The 20,504-nt window shown below is 33.7% G+C and overlaps 1 protein-coding gene and 1 long non-coding RNA gene across 4 annotated transcripts in view; one reads left to right on the top strand and one right to left on the bottom strand.

The window, feature by feature from the left end:
* Positions 1-709: 709 nt before the first annotated feature.
* Positions 710-20,504, bottom strand: part of Pvr (PDGF- and VEGF-receptor related) — a 59,784-nt gene continuing 39,989 nt past the window's right edge. For all 3 annotated transcript variants that reach the window (XM_076419485.1, XM_076419487.1, XM_076419486.1), the window contains exons 8-25: positions 14,903-15,029; positions 10,813-11,018; positions 10,485-10,636; positions 10,189-10,339; positions 9,945-10,124; positions 9,682-9,828; positions 9,498-9,625; positions 8,785-8,944; positions 8,624-8,727; positions 8,145-8,295; positions 7,218-7,442; positions 6,987-7,155; positions 6,833-6,924; positions 6,485-6,768; positions 6,174-6,385; positions 2,733-2,838; positions 2,400-2,676; positions 710-2,349 (exon numbers count right to left, since the gene is read on the bottom strand). In XM_076419485.1, coding sequence (XP_076275600.1) covers positions 2,051-2,349; positions 2,400-2,676; positions 2,733-2,838; positions 6,174-6,385; positions 6,485-6,768; positions 6,833-6,924; positions 6,987-7,155; positions 7,218-7,442; positions 8,145-8,295; positions 8,624-8,727; positions 8,785-8,944; positions 9,498-9,625; positions 9,682-9,828; positions 9,945-10,124; positions 10,189-10,339; positions 10,485-10,636; positions 10,813-11,018; positions 14,903-15,029 — 3,170 coding nt within the window. In that variant the 3' untranslated portion in view covers positions 710-2,050. The remainder of the gene's footprint in view (positions 2,350-2,399; positions 2,677-2,732; positions 2,839-6,173; positions 6,386-6,484; positions 6,769-6,832; positions 6,925-6,986; positions 7,156-7,217; positions 7,443-8,144; positions 8,296-8,623; positions 8,728-8,784; positions 8,945-9,497; positions 9,626-9,681; positions 9,829-9,944; positions 10,125-10,188; positions 10,340-10,484; positions 10,637-10,812; positions 11,019-14,902; positions 15,030-20,504) is intronic.
* LOC143206807 (uncharacterized) lies at positions 12,858-18,676 on the top strand. Its single transcript, XR_013008535.1, has 3 exons — positions 12,858-13,273; positions 13,324-15,570; positions 17,937-18,676. It is a non-coding gene; the product is annotated as an uncharacterized LOC143206807 (long non-coding RNA).

Here is a 20,504-nt window from a genome sequence, read left to right as displayed (position 1 = left end):
TAACAGTTCTATTAGTTTTACAATCATTATTTAAGTTAGTCACACAGATTCTGGTCAAATTTGGATTATTTGCCTTGATAAACACCAGTTCAATTTTTTTTATCTTTTGTTTCCGGTGGTATCACAAGACAAATTTTTTAACTATGAAATATAAAATAAATAAAACCAATAAAATTGAAGAATTGAATTAGGAAACGATAAGTGACGTCAATATTTCTTAGCGCTTCTGATTGGTGTTTAACTTAACATGGTGAATTTTGAAATGGGCTTTTATTTCTGGTAAAATCTTAATAACCCCACTTTTTATTTTAAAATAAATGTAGTTTTAATAACCTCTTTATGGTGTATTGTAAACCAATATTTTTGTGATCTTTTATTACAGTCATCTAGCCTATTATATACAAACATCTAATATTTAGGCCATCAACAATACGTAACTTTATGTAGATATAAATATATGTAGTTTACCTTTTTGCATTTAAAATGAAACGCACTGTGCAAGATATTAACGGATAGGTGCTTTGGCAGGACATATTAATAACTAATTTTATCTTAAGCGTTTTATACAATTGACAAATTATGATGAAAAATATATTTACCTTTACATGAAATGGGAGATGGGATAATAAATAATTTAAAATGCCTTAAAATAAGTAGCTATAAAGAATAGTTTTGAAAACTAACATTTATAATTAAATACAAAACAAAATTTACATGTATCTTAAATTTTATTTATTAAAATTTCTTATTTGTCAAGGTACATTTGTAAAATGTTTATTCAATATTTATATATTTTATCTTACTAGTTAAAAATGAAAAAAATATCTATCGATAATCAAAATTGTGTAAATATTATAAAAACTTACACATCAGATAATTTTTGTTTCAAATCGTTCTTGTTGACCCTTTTCGAAACAGTTTCTTTGGTTCTAAACTTTTGATGAAATTGGACATTCTTTTCGAGGTTTTCGCGAATTTTTGCCACATTTACACTAGAAAAATTATTTGACATTGTCATATGTTACAAAGTAATTGAAAGAACACCAAACTTTTTGTACACAAAGGTAGAATCATTTATTTTATTCATATAAGTATATTTTTTCTTTGTTATCTGAAAGTCGTTAATGACAATGTTTATTTAGATTGTATGCGCTCACAAGAAGATCGGAGCATGATATTTTCAGTGATGGGAATACTATAACAATTAAAGTATGTAAATAATCAGAAGATGTGTTATCTTGCAGACTTACAGGTCTGTTAATAATTTCCAGACAACCTGGACTGTCTGTGGACTAAATCATTTTACTTTTACAATACTTTCACTTTTTATGACAGCGGTAAATTTTCTAGCTATAAGTTATAATTTAGTAAGTCCTGACTCCATAAATTACTTATAAAATCGAGCCTCTGACTAATAAACCTTTCTAATTCATATTCTAGTTATAGAACATTTTTGACTATGGTGTGGTTTAGAGTAATTTGTATGGCAAAAGTAGGAGGTAAAAAAGAAATATTAGAAATTCAATAAAAAATTATGTGCTATAAAATGAAAATAAACAATGTAAAACTTCACATAGATAAAATAAACTAATATAAAAATGGCGGATCATAAATAAGAAGTTTGAAGATATCAGCTTAGTTGGCTAATGATGCAAAACTATTTTAGAATATAAATTTGTTTTAGGTCCAGTAATATAATTTATTACGAGATGTTTTAAGAACAAAAGTGGCATTTCTGGTATCTTAAGTACCAATCATGATATTAAATTATGATTTATGAGTTTTTTTGAAAATATTTTTTTTATAAAACTATGTGTATAATAAAAATATACAAATATACAAAGTCTTAAATTATAACTAAACGATTTAGTTTAATTTAATCACTTATTCTTAACTTAGGTAAAAGGCACATAAAATGTATATATACATACACATACTATATATATATATTATAAGTACTAAAATATAGTTGTTCGAAATAAAATATTAGTGAAATAATATTATAGTTTGTACTAAAAACAAATGATTCTTCTTGATCCAAGAAAAGTCGTCAAACATTGATAGCGTCCCATATAGCCGCGTCGCCGTTTACATAATGGGCTTTTTGATTGTCTTTTGATATATCTATTTGCACTGGAGCACTGTTACTATTCATCACTATGTTTTTGTACTGAGGCATACTTATATAATTGTCTGGAGATTTTAACAATTCCTTCTGCGTATTGAGCGCAGGCGGAAAATGATATGAGGGATTCGATATACTGTTCATTGGACTGTTTGGCCTTAAATAGCCGGATTCTGAGTCTGATTCATTGTTGTGAGTCAGCATTGGATATAGTTCTGGATATTCTGTAAAATAATAGTTTTAGGACTGATTTGCCTCATTTTTCTCTGCATACCTTTGGCTGTGTTTCCGTCTGTTCTATTAGCTATATTGAAATCAAACACGCCGCTTTCTTGAAGTCTAGGGCTGAAAATTGTATTGGCGCCCATAAAAGTGTATCCCTCTGGGGATCTGGACGCCGGTATGACTGTATTAACGCCTTCGTTTACGTAATGAGGAGAGGGTGCCGATAGTAAATCGAAAGATGGCGGACTAACCATTGCCAGATAGTCTTCGCCTTCAATTTTCTGGGTATTCATCATCAGATATGGGTCATTCAGTTCAATATAATGCTAAAATATATCAATTAATATATAAATTTCAATTATGTGTTATTATATCTAATTACCTTTTTGACACTATTCTCTAGCAGATTTCCAATTCTTTCAACCAGGCTGGTGAATGATGGTCGCGCCAAAGGTTTAGATTGCCAACAATCTTCCATTATATCATATCTGTAACAAACACATGCATCTGTTTATATTAAGACTGTTAACTAATTTAAGAGATTTATATTAGATGTTGTAATAATATTTATGTGGCTTAGACAACCCGCCATAGAGTACAATGCGTGACGCCCGAAAATAAAAAAACCGACAACTCCGCATTATATATTGATACCCGCCGACTGTCTACTGATGTAACTGACAGCATCAGCCAAATACAAATCTGGATACAAATTTAGGGTAGCTCTAATGATCAGGAACGCCAACTACGTTCACTCTCAGGTGTCTCCAAGTTATCTACTAGATCACCTAGTTGTTCCTAAAATACTGAGGGAAGTCCTCGGGTTTTGACAATATGTCGATAGCCCAGCTCAAAAAGCTCCCCTACGAGAAGCTCGCCGAACGAACTAACATTGTCAACACTATTCTGAAGCTGCAACACTTACTATCCACTTGGAAACATGCATTCATCGCAGTGATCTCTAAAAAAGGAGCCAAGTCATCACCTTCTTACTATAGACCTATCAGTTTTTTAAGTTCTATATTCGAGCTTGCTGAAGAGGCAAACAATATCATTCCAGATGAGCAATTCAGATTCCGCGCCGAATATTCAGCAGTTCATCGAGGAAACTAATGGCCTCTCTCTAAGATACTCTCTCCAGCTGGAAGACCATTGATGCCATTGAATTTGATTGATGATAAAGTGCATCCCTCCTAGCACCCGCTTTATTTAATTCCATGGTCAGAAGAAGCTACCTATCTCGATCTTCCATTTAAGTTTAGGTAGAATTCCCAGACTAAAAGGTCCCTCCAGAAAGGTCAAGGTATTGTTAATCTACTGTTGCCCAGAGGCAGCCTCCACATAAAAACCAACTTGCTTATTACTGCGGGTCTTAGCGACTAGGTATCCGTAACAGCATTCCCCATCCCGGCTTCATGTCGAAAAAGGAAAAACTCTATCGGTTGATAAGGTAAATCCCTACTCTCTCATCATTCGTGGTAGGCATCCAAAATACGGCAACCCCAGTCATAACTCAGGGTCTCTGCCGCCCGCAAATCAATACCTTGAAACTCACACAATATCAGTAAAAGGCCATTTGGTACTAGCTGGACAATCTCGTTCAAACAAAAGAAGGAAGATACTGGCGGACAGTCGACATTGAGCGCTTATCGAGTGCAGACACGCTTGGTCAAGTGCTCCGTGACACGTGTTAATTTTGAATAGTGACCAGTAATAATACTAGTGAAGGTGTACAACGGACAACTCAAAGAGGAATTAGAACTTCGACGCGAAACTGTCAGGGGTATACGCGAGCAGATCAACGCTCTAACCAAAGATAAACCTTGGCATTGGGTAGGCTACTGCGGGAGATGAATTTGAAGACGCATTCAACAGGACCAGGACAAAGCAGTCTCCAGCATGCCTCCTAAATTTGCTAATAAATCAGCGAAGAAGGTAAAACATAATATAATAATAATAATCCTCATTAATTCATTTCTATCAGAAACAAGGTAAAACATCAAGTCCGGTCCGGCGAAAAAGCCACAATCCCATGGTTAGATTAGGCTCAAAACATGTAGCCCAATAGTTCCAATCTTCACATCTAAACAGCATAGAAAATTTCTTCGAAATGGCTGCCCATTGAGTGCTAAAAAGCTAAGCGAAGACTGAGGACTCGGGTTAGTGCTGCCGGACGAACCCTGATATTACCACGACTTCTGGGGTTCCCTAGCTATCATCGACATTTTCATTTTTCATATAACAGACCGCCTTGCGTCTGCGTTCTCAAGGGACTAAAATTGGATTACCGCCCGGTTCTATTCAACTTTGAGTACTGCAGGACTATCGAACTCACGTCGATGTCACGGTGCTATTCTCATTCAGCATCAAAGAAACCAAATTAGATTAAAAAGCAAAGCGTCTCTGCAAGATAACTCGCCAATGCCAATAGAGCTTATCGGGAGAACCGATGCGCTGTCTCGGTTTGAAATATTAGAAATGGGATTCATTTCTCGCTGATCAAAGGTTGGATGGTCATCTTCTTTCTGAAGAATTTCTACTACTCCCTCCACGGGGAAGGTAAAAAATCCCCCCCTTCTCAAGTCCACAGAGACAGGGACCCTCGTAGTCAATGACCAAGAGAAGGCAGAAGGCCACATCCTTCGAGGCTCAAATGAAATTCCTTACATCCGAAATTCAAGACACCGTTCGTTGCGATGAAATTGCTCAAGAGGGTAATTTGTCAAGTTCACCAGTACCTCTAACCTTCCTTGTAAATCATCTAGTCCCTATGATCAATTCGGTTTGAGAGGCAACCGTTCGGCGGTTCATCAAGACATCCGATTGACCGCACAGTTCTGGCATGCATTTGACAAGTATCAGAAGGTTGGTACGGTCTTTCTTGACCTAACCAAAGTTTTCAAGTAAGCTTCCTACTCCAATTAAATACTTGCTCTAAAAGATCTTAATCCGAACCGTGGTTCTTTACGAATCTAACGTTTACTTCGACATCAACGATCTAACGACTTCAAGTCTTTCAAAACAAGCAACTAAGTAAGGGCTAATGTGTTTTCCTAGATACGTGCCTAATATTAAAACACTGTAGAGGCAAGTAGTAGTGTAACTTAGTCGGCAACGACTAGTAATAATATATTAACAAATAAAAAAATACAAGTCTAAAAATAAAGTTAGACTTAATAGTTCCCGTTGCACACATATTCTATGGAGATCAGAGTTTAATCATCATTAGGAGATCAAAATTGCTAGATATGGTTTAAAATTATCAGATTATTTATGCTCCATTTATCTTAGGAAAATAAAATCTACGAAATTATAGCCCACTGAATGTGATGAGAGACCGAAAAAGGTTCGAGAGGAGTGGTGGAAATCGTCAATATTTATAAATTTGATTCACATTACGCCTTTGCGTAGTTTTTGTCCCAGAAAGATTAATATTAGCAATTATAAAGGCTTTTGTGAAAGTTTCTGAAATCTTGAAGCCGTACTATTGATAAAACTTTATAATAAATGTTTTTGCCTATATATAGTGGAGAAAAAAATGTAATTTCGGTTCCGTCGACATCAAATTTTGAATCGAGTATTTTTTAGATCGAATTCAGTCACGCCTGTGTCTGTCAGTTTATTTAAACTTTGTTAAACGGTTTTTAGTTTAGTAAAAATAATATCATCATAAATCACATCAATCAATCATCACATGTTAATGTTTCAATGAAATGAGATGACTTAGTTAATTAATAATTACATTATGAATGATGCGGAAATGATAATATTATAAGCAAATAGAATTATTTGACAGTTAATGAATAGTCCAAAGGATACTTACATAATTTTTGGCGCATATACTGGAGACTCCATTCTGTACCCCTCTATTAATTTGTGATATAGACGTTCATCCGCTTCCATGCCTGGATATGGAGTGTGAGCTAATGAAAATAATTCCCACAGAACAATACCAAAAGACCAAACATCAGATTGGGTAGAAAACACCCGATCCCTAATCGATTCAATAGCCATCCATTTGATAGGCAATGGGCTCTAAAATTTCAATGAAAATTGTACTTTTCATAGATAAGTTCTTATCATATATGAAATAAATTTATTTCCCTTTTTAATCTTGATACTACTTATACTTACATTTCCTTTTTTCTTGTAATTATTATCATTATACATAGACTTGGCTAGACCAAAATCACAAATTTTCACTACATTTTTATCTGCTAGTAAAATGTTTCTTGCTGCTAGATCTCCATGTAATACTTTTCTTGATGCCAAATATTCCATACCGCGAGCTATTTGGAAAGACCAAGTTATTAAGTCAGTGGTTGATACTGGCTTCACATCTCCTCTGTAATCACCACGATAATTTGTTCTCCATTCTGGTTGAATGCTATTATTGCTAAGTGTAACATGGTTTTCACCTATATGTTAAAATTTATTATTTCATTTTCTTTTATTATTTTTATGTATGTGTTACAGTCTTACCTGCTGAAGTTACTTGGGTTGGAGTTGTTGCTAATACATTTCTTTCTTTTTCTCTATAATCCTGCATAGAATATGGTGGTGTTATTGTGCTCCTACAAGAATATTATATTAAAATCGATCTATAACTAAATTGAAATGTTACTCATATACTTACTCATTATCACTAGAAACAGAATACAGTCTGTCTAATACTTGTGAACCGATGTTACAATCAATGGTTCCTGTCCTAGGATCCACCTGATTAATGAATGATTCTCTATGCTTGAACAGATAATTTTGTAGATTACCGAAACGGCAGAATTCTACAATTACCAGTAGTTCTTCTAAAATGGCAATATATTAATTAGTTATTTTTAATATACATAATATTATATTGTTAGCTTACTTTTTGCTACGTTCTCTGTACACGCTCCGAGAAGATTCACTACATTAATATGTTTACCCAAATGGGCCATTATCTTAAGCTCAGATGCCAGTGCCTTGATATATGTATGATCAGCGTTCTTCTTTACCATCTTTACGGCCACTATCGTTTTTTCTTCTCCTTCAATTATACCCCTGGCATCGGCTTTCATTACTACACCGAAAGCTCCAGACCCTAATTGCTTACCTTAAATGAAAATACACATGCATTATTATTTTACAAGCTAATATAATACAGCAGTTATTAAGTACATTGTGATTAATACATTTGTGGACGTATAATGAATGCATTTTCTGCCCTAATAATAATTATTTAGAATTTGAACCATAACATAATATCATATATTTATTTATTTATTTTTTTAATGTTAGATGAACTAAAAGGGAAAAAAATCAACTCATATTTAATAACAAATATATATTATGATTTGACAAATTATAATAATGAAGTCACAGCGAAAATTTTTACTAAAAAAAAACGAAAAAAATGCAAAGAATAATCCCAAATACACAATATTTAAAAAAAAATAATAATGTGTTAAAGGTACAATATATATATGTGCAAAATTCAAGTCTGTTATTTTTAGCTATTACAAGTCTAATTCATCTATTAATTTTAATTAAATAAAATGTGTTAGTAATTTGTTAGTTCAGCAAAATTGTTAGGTATTCCAGTATTTTGTTGTGTTTTAAAAGCCTTTGATGTTTTTTTTTCAGTTTTTGGCATATGCAGTAGCTCTGTACGTGCTGGAATATAGTATGTCCTCCTATTACTTGAAAATCGAATATTTGGGATTAAAACCTTGATGGAGCGACAGCTTATAATAGTATCCTGTATAAGTAAAGAATGCTTTCCAACTTATCCGGTATGGTTTGGCTGTCTACTTACCCAATTTAAGTTTTTCAATAGGAAATTCCCACTTTTTGTCGTAGGGTAACAATTCTGCTTGATCATCGATGCCAATTTCTGGATTGATATGTTCTGGATTACCCTTGTGGAAGTTTTCTAGACCTAGCCGTTTCAGTTCTTTCTTTAGTGCCTATAAATATATAGAATGAAATATGTTAATAGTTATTTTGTTTCTTTTTCACTCAATTTTATTAGTTATAAATAATTTTACTAATATTTAATAGCATGACCATTAATTTTTTGTCAGCGCTGGAAGAGTCAACTGCTTACATAGTCGCATACTCAGATGTCATATATGGACATAATATATACATAAATAATCTATTATTTATTGGTGACTATAATTAATACATTTTCCTAAATGTTATGTTTTAATTCTTGTAATCAATGCTTTTTGTTTCATTTAATAATTTTGTTACGCCAAAAAATATAAGTAAATTTTAGAATAGCTAGCTTACCTTGTCTTTCCTTATTTTTATAACAATGTAAATTATAGCAACAATCAAAAGGAGCATGACGAAGGCGATGATGGCGTAATATACTGCAAGGGATATGGGCTTAACTGCAAATCAATTAAAATATTAAGTTTTCGCTTTGTAAATTATATACCATGCTTTACCTTGAAACGTAAGTTTAGCAACCTTGGATGATTCCCCAAAATCGTTATAAGTGCGGCATTTGTAACTACCTTCGTCTGTTACAACGGTAGACTCGAATTTCAAAATGCTTTTACCTTCTTCGAAAAAGATACGGCCATTTTCAGTTATGATTTTGTTATCCTGCATTATGCGAAATTTATAAATAATTTTATTGATATCATTATAATTCATATGTAATTGCTGACGAATCCCTTTTAATTCTTAATTGATATTTGTTATAGAACTTCAATTTTATTTTATTAATATGTTAACACTTATTAGTTAACATTAAAGTTAGAGTAAAGTCTGCCTTGAAATGTTTACCTTTTCCTTTTTTAAGGCTCAAATAAATTGAAATAATAGGACAGCAAAGCAGAAAAGTAGAAAAATAGAAAAAAATAAGCCTTATTTCTGAATTATATTCTGATTTAATTTAGAAAAGCAAAATTTTAGTTAAAAAAACTAAATTCTTTAAACACTTGCCTAAACTTTTATTTAAAATACATTGTTAAAAATATCTGATTATATTGCTGAAGCTGAAGAATTACTACTTTTTAGAAAGCCTCTCAAATATAAGAAGGTACAAATAGAAAGCTTATATAGATGCCCGGCAAAGATCGTGATTAGACGCAGATATTTCAAAATTACGTAAACAATACCACATAGAGCTAAAAGAATCAACACATATACATACCTTATACCATTCCACTGAAACCTTTGGTACTCCTGTGTAATTGCAGTATAATTTTGTTGGCATCGCTGGATATTTTATATTAATTACCTCCTGCAGATTTGTGGCGAATATTTTAGGTGGTTCTGGATCTGAATATTAACATAATGTTGCCTATTAATAAATACATAAAATATTCAGCACATACCTTGAACAAAAACTGTAAGGTTTTTGAACTCATACTTATTATTACGATTTTGTATTCGACAACTGTATAAACCACTGTCGTTAATATTAGCTTGACTTATAATAAAAGTTGTTTTCATTGACATATTATTAGTATTTACTTCAATGGCTGTAAGAGGTGAAACAATTTTAATATTGTCTTAATAATTTTATGGTGATAAAAAGAATGAGTATAGTGGAACATTAAAATTAACAATTCCGTATTTATCCGTAAGTTATGTATACCTGCATCGTTAATTTCTGTATTGTTATGAAATATTTGTAAATGCTCGGCTTTATGTGGCGACACAGCGCAAGTGAATTTCAGTGGATAATTTTTCGCTATAAAAGCGCTGGCGAAATTTCCTTTCTTCTTAATAGTAATGTCATCATCGAAGTTGTACATATCGAAGCCATTGTTGACATCTGAAATTTAAAAAAACGATTTAATCTAATATAAACATATAATAATATTGATGTGATATGATACCTGAAATATAAATATCCACAGATTTCTCCTTAGGTGATCCAAATGAGTTATCAGCAAAACATGTTAGGACACCTTTGTGTTTGGGTGTTAGGGCAATATAAGAAGTTCTGCTAAAGCCTGTAGTGTAACTTTTCTCTGGCATTGCTTTAATCTAAAACATGATAAATATTGTTATTGAAGGCATATATAATATTATGTTTTTGAATTAAAACTGAATATTTTGACAATAAAGAAAAAATATTTCAAAAGTTACTAACTGGCTGTAGTTACATTTAGTTATAATGGTTAAAACTTACAGGAATGTCTTGATATCGCCCTGTCTCATTAATATATTCCTTATAATTCCACGTAATTTTCGATAATGGGTTACTAACAGCTGTACAACTAATTTGAACAGACGTATTTACAAGATAGACATCGTGACTCTTAAGGATGACCTTAGGTTGGGCTGGAATTAAATGTACGATATTAAGCAAATAGTATTGTCTAAACACAATTTTTTTCTGTAAAAAATGGGTGTCATTACTATTATGATGTAACATAACAGCATAAGTTCATTAAAAAATTAACTATAATTTCTTATTGATATTATATCATTAAATAGAGATATCTTTCTTCACTTACCTAAAACTAATAAAGAAAGACGGAGCTCGGTTTTCGAATGTGGTTTATTTGATTGTTCCTGAGAACATCTGCCACGGACGGTGTAAGTACCATTATTTTCCAGCGAAGTATTATTAATTTTGAACAATATGCGATTTTCCGGCAGTTTTTCTATAGTGTATTGGGTATTTGACGAATTCTTGATTTCCTTGTCTTTACTGTCATACCTAGAATATAATAAAAATCAATACAAATAACATAAATTATAATGCTTAATAAAACATCCGATTTTGATATTCATTTGTAAACATTAAATAGATTCTACTGGATACTTCTTAGGATTAGCGGAATTTAATTCTCTAAAATAGAAATATGTGGAATCTACGGATTTTTCAAATAAAAAACATAATACAATCTCAAATATATAACAAGTGATTTCAGCTTGTTCAGAATAGAAATATTTTTTTATTAATCTCCTAGAACGTCAACAATTTTCCCTTGGGCAATAAGTATAATTATATGATTTCAGTTACATAATATAACTATCCCGACATGTAGAAGATCACTTCAGTAAGTGATACTGCTGCTGTACAACTTATAATCTAAATTTTATTCTAGATACTATTCTGCCTTACTTTAAGATCTATCCTAACTTATTCTGAAAACTATTCTAGCTTATTCTAGAGGTTATTAAATCTCATTCTATGTGTCTATTAATCAGTTCGTATGGTAGTTTACGTTTGGGCCTACGCACTATACTGTCATCGCGCACATTTAACTATTTGGCGAGTGCATTGGGATGCACTAATAGTCTATCAGAGTACTACGCACTAACACTCCTAAAAACTATTCTAGCTTATTCTAAAAATTATTAAATTTATATTATTAAGTCTGCGTGTTAGGTTGGGTCTGACTCTTGGTTACAGCGTGTGTGTATGATATATGAGGGTGTTGTATTGGTGCTTTATGCGAGTTAAATGGTATGACCTGTTTTGGTGGCTCTAGATTTCTTTTTCTCTCAGTTGTGTTTTAAAATATATTTATTATTTTCTTTTGGCTTCAAATCAATATAAAACATTGGTAGTGGCTCCTTTGTTGCATGATGTTTAATATTATGAATATTTACAACATAGTGGCCTTGTTCAGCTAGGGCTGTTTTAATTGTATTTGAATCGGTGGCGTGATGTAGCCCTTTTGTGACAAATTTAAAAGCTTTTTCGGACTTTGGTCGAAAAGTATGGTACTGCGTGCTTCTATTCCAATTCTCTTATTAAAACTTTGAAATGTTCAGGGTCAAACACTTGAATCTTCATTGTTTCAGATCCGATTGCTTTTATGCAGATGTTTAACAACACCTACCTTATACATTGTTATTGGGGGTGGTCTGGGAATTGCTTTTGGTTGGTTTTTTTTGTTGTTCTGGTTTTCTTCTGCCTTTTCTGTCAGGGCACTGAAACTATTGTATGTTTGGATGAGTTTTTGAAGGCAATAGTTGCTGATTTTTGTCTGTTTTCGGACGACTTGTTCTTCGGGATTTCTCAATCGTTTTTTGTTTGTAACAATGTTTCATACGTGCATTTGAGGGGTTTTTGATATTAGCAGTTGATCCTTATTTCGAATAGCAGGTGATTCAATTGATAAATCGACAGAAAGATATTGTGGATTAGCCATTATGTATTGAAATTGGTCGTACAGATCACTTAATAGTTATTAAATGTTTAATTTAATTTTTTTTACGCCCGCCATATTTTGCTCGCTCGATTTACCGTTCCGAAAATAAGAAAGAAATTTTAATAAATTTTAAATTTCACGTTTAATAGTTCACTTTTTGAATCACGTTCTCACCCTACAATAGAATAGAAATATAACATTAATTTGTTACATATTACATTGGATATGCTTAGTACAATCTAAATTACAAATTAATTGATTACTACTATTCTGTTGTACTTGCATTTATTTCCCAAATAAAAAATAAAACCAATTAACTTAAGAATACACTTATACGCTGAAGTTCGCGTGGTTTTACACACATTGCTATGATTTAGCAACATTATTTCATGTTTTAAGCCGAAAGCTTGGATTACTTCGTGTAGCCATTTGATTTCGAGGTCATCGTGCAGCTCTTCGTTGATTACGTAGCGATAAGCATTGGTAATTAATCTGAATTTAGTTTTGTCCAAATTGGCTTTATAATTGACTGATAAACCAATCTCTTTGATTTTAAATTAAGTTGAGAGTATGTTCCAACTAACCAGTATAGTTTCTTAATTTTGAGTCTATTCTGCTCTGCTTTTTGTTTAACGCGATGTTTCCAGTTTCACTTACCATCGAGATATATTTCGAGGTATTTGGTTGATTCTGCTTGAGGAATCGTGCTCTCCTCAAGTGAAATAATTAGGTTTCGGCCGCAAGGCAAAATTAACTTGAACAGATTTAGAGCTTTTAACTGTGTTTTCCAGTTTCTAGTCCATTTGTAAATGTTGTTGACCACTACTTGTACATTTTCAACAGCCTTAGATAGAGATACAGTTTTTGACATGATAACTGTGTCATCGGCAAATGTTCCAAGTACTGTTTTCCTTTATTGTGGGGATATCAGCAGTATAGAGCAGATACAGGATACTTTCTTCGAATGTCTTTTCAACGACCATACAAAACAAATGATTTCGAAATCCAAACTGGAAATCTGGTATTTCTATAAATGGTTTGACACGTTTAAACAGCAGTTTCTCAAATAATTTTGATATCGCAGGTAGCAGTGAAATAGGCCTGTAAGATCCTGCCGGTTTGTCAGGTTTTTTAAGCATAATTATTCGAGCAAGCTTAAGACATTCCGGAACGTGGTTCAGTTTCAAACAGGCATTGAATATATATGTCAACATTTATAATTGCGATTATGTCGTACATTATTGCTTTTCGTGGCAGTTCTTTTAATAACCCAGGTGAAATATTATCAATTCCAGGAACCTTTTTAGGATTGAGGTTATTGTCAATTTCTGTGGCAACTTCCAATGAAGTAATCAGATTTACAGCTATATCGAGCTGATAAACAGGATTTATATGTATTGTAAATTTTATATTATTCGATTGGAATACGTTAGTTAAATGTTCTGTGCATATTTCAGCTTTTTCATCGTTGTGTCGAATCCATTCATTTTGATTATTTTTATTAGGCGGTACTCTAATAATTGGTCTTTTATATCTCCGAGTTGCTATCCATAGCGAGTCATCTTTGTCTGCTTCCGGACTTAATTCACTTAAATATTTTTCAAAGCAACTCAACAAAAATATTCTTTAAAGTTTTGATTTGTCTGATTACTTATTCTATTATATATAGTGTAGTAATAGTGTTTTGTCTTCAGCATGTCTGGTTCTGTTCCATACTCTTCTAGCTTTTCGTCTTTCTTTTATCAATTCCCTAATTTCAGCGGGATAATTTACCCCATATTCTGATTTCTCTCTTGATATCGGGCTACTTGATGTGAAGCTACTTCTTTTGCTGTAGACCGGATTTGTTCAATTTTTATTTCGGGTTTTCCTTTCAAGATCGTCTATACTTTTGAGATATATTCATAAATCAAGATAATTTATTCTATTTATGTTACATTCTTTCAATATACGTATAATTTACAAGAACTGACAAAGTCTGGTGACAGGCGTTTGAAGGTACTATTGCAATTGCAAACAGAAATGCTTCTAAGAAAAAGAAGATGAATATAAAAAAGCCGAATGTTCTAAATTATAACTAAACGTCATACATTAAAAATAATTGAGTTATAAATAAAATTAAAGATACTACGAATATTTTCACATTTTAATGAATTTTCAATATAAAAATGCAGTTAGATACAAAAATATGTATTATCTTATTTTATATAACAATAATATTTAAGTATTTATTAAATATCATGAAAATATAATACATGCAGTTATATACAAAAATAAGTATAATCTTATATTATATAACATCTTATATAACAGTAATATTAAATTTGTATTAAATATAATGAAATTATAATTGTCATGAACAGTCATCATTAAAATTAAATTCAATTATGACAAAAATAATGGCATAATGAAAATAAAACTGGCAATAAAATAAACTTACCACTCTAATACTGGATCCGGATGAGCAGCAATATTTAACACCCACTGGACAAATTCGCCCTCTTCAGTATGTAATGTTTTTTGATCAGACTCAGTTACCGAAATATGGATGAAACAACTGTTTTTATCTGGAAAATATTTTACATCAATATATGCATTATTTTATCGGCAAATATTATAAATAAACATTATTTTATTGGCCTAAACTACCCTAATTGCTTTTTTGATTGGTATTTATATAGTAACTGAAAATATTGTTTTAGTTATTTTACTGCCGTGCGCTTAGCACACACAATATTATCCGGTATCCGATTATTCCTTTTGTCTTATGGGATAATTACATTTGATAGATAATGAAGTCTATAATGAGGTAATCAAAATATAAGTTACCCCAGAAACACACGGTCTTAGCCACCGTCACATTGGTGTGAAAGTGGTTATTCCATTATTTTATACGTCAGAAATTATTTAAAGACCATGAAGAAAAAAGACCAATCTGTTAGTTAAATACTATTTATGAAAAAAAATCAGTTCTACAATATTTATATGATTTGATCAGAGAGGTATGATGCATTTATGCTGTTCAATATCATAAAGGACGGCTAATAGAATCGCAACTGGAAATCCTAAATAAACACCCACCCTTTTTTTAATTTTAAAAATAAATAAGTCAAGTTTTTAGTGCAATTTTATAGGAAAATAAAACAGAATTTGGTACTAAAATGGTCGAAACTAAAAAATAACTAAAAAGAAAGAAATGAATACACCAATGAAGTAAAGAGCATCCAGAAAGTCAAAAAAGAACGGATGAACATGGAAGAAATATAGCGAATAGTACTGCTCGATGGAGTATATAAAAATATAAAACTGATAATGATAAAAATTCAGAAAGCCAGAAAACAAATGAAATACAAAGAAAACATATTCAATGCCTTTAAGATTAAAAGGAGATGTATATTATATTACTTTTTAAATTTTTTAAAAATTATTTAATTAAATTTAAAAGGGTACTTATTTACAATATATATTACAATTAAGGTTGCAGTTTTGTATATATCACGTATATAATATATATATAACAAGTTTCGGTAATGCTTAAGGTTTGGCATGACGGCTTCGTTCATAAGCTACAGAAAATGTTGTCGAAGCAACACACTGAACTATTAAAGACATCACGACATAAATAATCAATCTGGAAAATAAAAATTAATCAAAGCAAATCTGCGCAAGTGCAGCTCATCTAAAATTATACCGCACAAACAATCAATAAAATAAATAATACTATAATTTCATATAGCATGCAAGAATAAAAGGAAAGAACAAGAGTTGGAATATAAGATTCAGATACCGACTCTCATTCAGACATCAAGAAAATCATAAGAAAGCATGGAGAAAGACATGTTAATTTAATTTGTTCCATTCTCATGTTAACATCGAAGTATTGCAACTCTTGGATGAGACCAGAACAGGATACAGGCTCAAAAGAATCAAACTATCTTAGTTAACAAGAGGTAGTCATGCTGTCTCATGCGTCGGACCCTCAGGGGGTTGCGATCGTGGAATTTTAATCAGGATTGATACTCTGCGACCCCAATACGGGTGTGACGACCCCGGGGTCCCAGTCTGTCTCAGGGGGCTGTGGTTGCGGGGTGTAGACTTTGGTCTATGGTCCGCGGCCATAGTACGGGTGTAACGATCCCGGAGCCCCAGTTGTGTGTAGTCCTGTGATGTCTCCTGCGTGTTTTTTGTCTCTCCTTCTTTTTCAATATGGAAGTACACCATAGAGAGAATCTAGTTACATTGCAGGGAATTTCAGTACCGGTCGATGGCGAGGGTGGTTGCGCAGGCCCCGCACGACCGTTTTCCGGCGTTTGCGCAGCACTCCCGGTAGGTGACCAGACCGGAGTGCAGGTAACAGCTACTCGAAGCGGTGTTAAAAGTTCCAGGACAGAAAATAAAAACGCTGATGAGGCTTTCACCATTTGTAATACACAAATGCTTTGTAGCGGTTGTGGGTGAGCTTGAGCCGGTCGGAAAACTGAAGAACGGCACATTATTGGTTGTAACTGCAAATTCAGACAATCTGATAGGGTTGTTAAAATGAAAATATTGCATTATATAGATATAACTGTCACACCTCTCGCTAAATTTTTGCAAGGGAGTGATTTACAGCAACAACTTGTCAGTCTGCTTCGAGGAGGAAATATTGCAGAATTTGAAAACCCAGGGAGTGGTCTCCGTGAGACGTATCGCCACTAGGAAGGATGGTATTATAAAGCCCACCAATAGCTTAATACTAACTTTTCGTAAAAGCTCTCTCCCTGAGAGAATCAGAGCCGGTTACCTTAGCCTAAGAGTTATTCAATACGTGCCTAACCCCATGCGATGTTATCAGTATGAAAGATTTGGACATATTTCTATGAATTGCACTTTTGAGCCAATCTGTCCATCATGCGGAAAGAGGTCAAACGACGAAGTCACTTGTATACCAACGCCCATTTGCGTTACCTTTTACGTCAATTGCGAACAGGAGCACTCTCGTAGATATAGGGGATGCCCAGTTTACAAAAAGGAGTTCATGATCCAGAAATTAAAAACAACTGGAAAAATCCCATATATTGCGGTAAAACAAAAAGCCCGAAAACTACTTGGAAATACACAGTTGAACTATGCGAATGCAGTTAAAGTGAAGAAGAGTTATGTATCTATCGCCACGAAAAATTAAGAAATATCGGTTAGTGAATCCACATCGCACAATGTTAAATTAAACCTTCCCGCACATAAACTCCCACAAACCAATGGAGATGCCCTTAAAAAAATCCCTTCCCCAAACACAAAAACCAACTACCATCCTTACCCAACACCTAAACCCCTCACCTCTTCCTAGTCTTGATGGCCCGCTCTCCGGTAGTGGCAAACCGCGCTCTGATTCTAAGGGAGGCAGAGATTCAACTCCGAGCACTTTTCATCATTCTCGCCCCCCTTTACCACTCAGTAAGAAAAGTAATAGTGGACGTGCTAGTAGCCGCCATAAGGGTGGCTCAAAACACTTAGCTGAGGATGATATGGACTTAGACATTTTTTGATTAAAGTCATGACGTATAAAAAAATACAATGGAACCTGAACGGTTTTAAATCCAAATCTAGTGAACTAACGTTGATAGCAGGTCTTCATAAACCATCAGTCCTAGCTCTCCAAGAAACTAATCTTAGAAAAGAGGACTTCCTTCGGTTTAGAGGTTTTCATGCAATTAGAAAAGAAAGAGTCAATGCAAACAGATCATCTGGGGGAGTAGCTATCCTAGTTAAACAGAATTTAATCTACGAAGAAGTTGATTTAATTACTCAACCTGGAAGCAGTAGCCATCAAAATGTATCTTACGGGCAGACACGTTACAATTTGTAACTAATATTTGGCCCATTCTGTAGTGGTGCCTGAAAAGGAACTGGAAGAGTTGTTGACTCAGCTGTCTCAACCGGTTTTGATTGTGGGAGACTTTAACGCCCATGTGCCTGAGTGGGGTTCACATTACTACAGTCAAAGGGGTCGAATAATAATGGCAGTAATTAACAATTTTCGACTCCACATATTGAATAACGGATCGCCCACCTTCATCTCTTCGGCGACTGGAAGCCGGTCTTGCATTGACTTAAGGCTTTGTTCAGCAACCTTAATGAGCGGGACACTTTGGACAATATTGGCTGACTTACATGACAGTGACCACTATCCCACACTCATTGAATTAGAAGGTCTCACATACGCTACTATTGAATCAACAAGGGTAAATCTGCGCAATTGTGATTGGGATAAATACAGGCGGCTCATCACACTACCTTCTCTTGGCATGGATATAAATTCTATAGTGGAATAATTCACTAAATCTGTCATCAGAGCTGTCAAACTGTCCGCTCATGGGATTATACGCAAAAACAGCAAGTCACTTGTGCCATGGTCGAATGTTGACTGTAAGTGAGCCATAGAAAATAGAAGGCGGTTACTCAACAGATTCAAAAATCATCCCTCTACCACCTATTTTATAAAATACAAGAGACTGAAGGCTTCAGCCAGGAAAAAATCAGGGAGTCAAAAGCTAAAAGCTGGATGGAATTCACCAACAATTTAAATCCCCAAACCTGAACTCAGGATATATGGATGAGCGTTAGCAAACTAAAGGGGTTACCTATATCTAAACTACCAATGATTGTTGAAGGGACACGCTATATAGAAGACCCATTGGAATTAGCAGAACTATTTGGTAAACAGTATCATACCCTTGTTACAAAACATTACAATGATAAAATAATGGAGAACACTCTGAAAACTAGAAACTACTATGTGGAAGTGTTCAGTTTGATCCTGATACACAAAACAGGTAAACCCAGACATTCGGTGGATGGGTACAGGCCAATAGCTTCAATTCAATAACAGGCAGCATACCACAGCAGTCTTTTTAGACCTAGAAAAAGCATTTGACTCCATCAAGACATCCAAACATTCAAACTTCTGTGCCCATTACATAATGGAAGATAGGTGGTAATGTGTATCAATTTGTTTCATCCTTCCTAAGGGATAGGATTTTCAGGGTTACAGTCAATGGCAAGATATCGTCATCCTTTCCACAAATAAATGGTGTACCTTAAGGCTCCAGCATAGGTCCAACCCTATTTTTATGTGTGTTTGACTCTATCAGAGAACACATACCTGGGCAAATTAAAGCACGATTTTTCGCTGATGACATTGTCATTTATCATGCTCATCAGAATCACAAAAGAAGTTAGGAAATTCTGCACAAAAAGCTTCGATACTCTCCCTTCTTGGGCAAAAACAAATGGCCTTCAGTTCTCACCTGATAAATCGAATAGGGTGCATTACTGCAGAATAAGGAATTGTCCCCGAATGACAAAACATTAAACATACAAAAAACAGATGCCTGACTGATATTAGCCTAATTCGATTCCTCGCCAACTTTCACTGGGATGCTCATAGAACCACTCTTCTGAACGACTTTTATAGAGCACTGACGTTGAGTAAGCTGGACTATGGCTGCCAGTGTTTCATTTCTGCGGCTCCCTCATATATAAAGAGACTAAATCCAATCCAGAACACAGTACTAAGGATTGCTCTAGGAGCATACCATACAAGTCCAATTGGCAGTTTACTCTGTGAGGTGGAGATTTCTTCCCTAGACGAGAACTCGACTAGAACTTTTGTTATTAAGGTACGCAGGCTCATTAAAACTCAAGCCGGGGCTGTCTCAGTATAGGCATTTTTCCCCCATCAACCGCAGTATTTAAATAAAAGGGCAAACATACAAAGGGTCTGGCTATTGCTTCCAGAAAATCTGCAATCGCTTGTCATTGGAAATACCTACCATCTGTAAATTCACGAATAAAATACCTCCCGGGCAGAATGTACCTATTGCCATTGATCTTTCAATGAGATTACTTCCTAAGGATGCTCTTCACTATTATAGTGTACGCCCCGCTTTCAAACAATTGATCTACGAAAAATACCTTAAACATCATCAGATGTACACTAACGGATCTAAAAATGATGAATATACAGGAGCTGCATATACATCAAAATTGTAGGAAGAACATTA

Source organism: Rhynchophorus ferrugineus, unplaced genomic scaffold, assembly GCF_030347505.1.
Source record: "Rhynchophorus ferrugineus isolate W39M unplaced genomic scaffold, kcgeb_rfMv2 rfM1, whole genome shotgun sequence".
Lineage (NCBI taxonomy): Eukaryota > Metazoa > Arthropoda > Insecta > Coleoptera > Curculionidae > Rhynchophorus > Rhynchophorus ferrugineus.
This window is presented reverse-complemented; position numbering and strand designations above follow the sequence as displayed.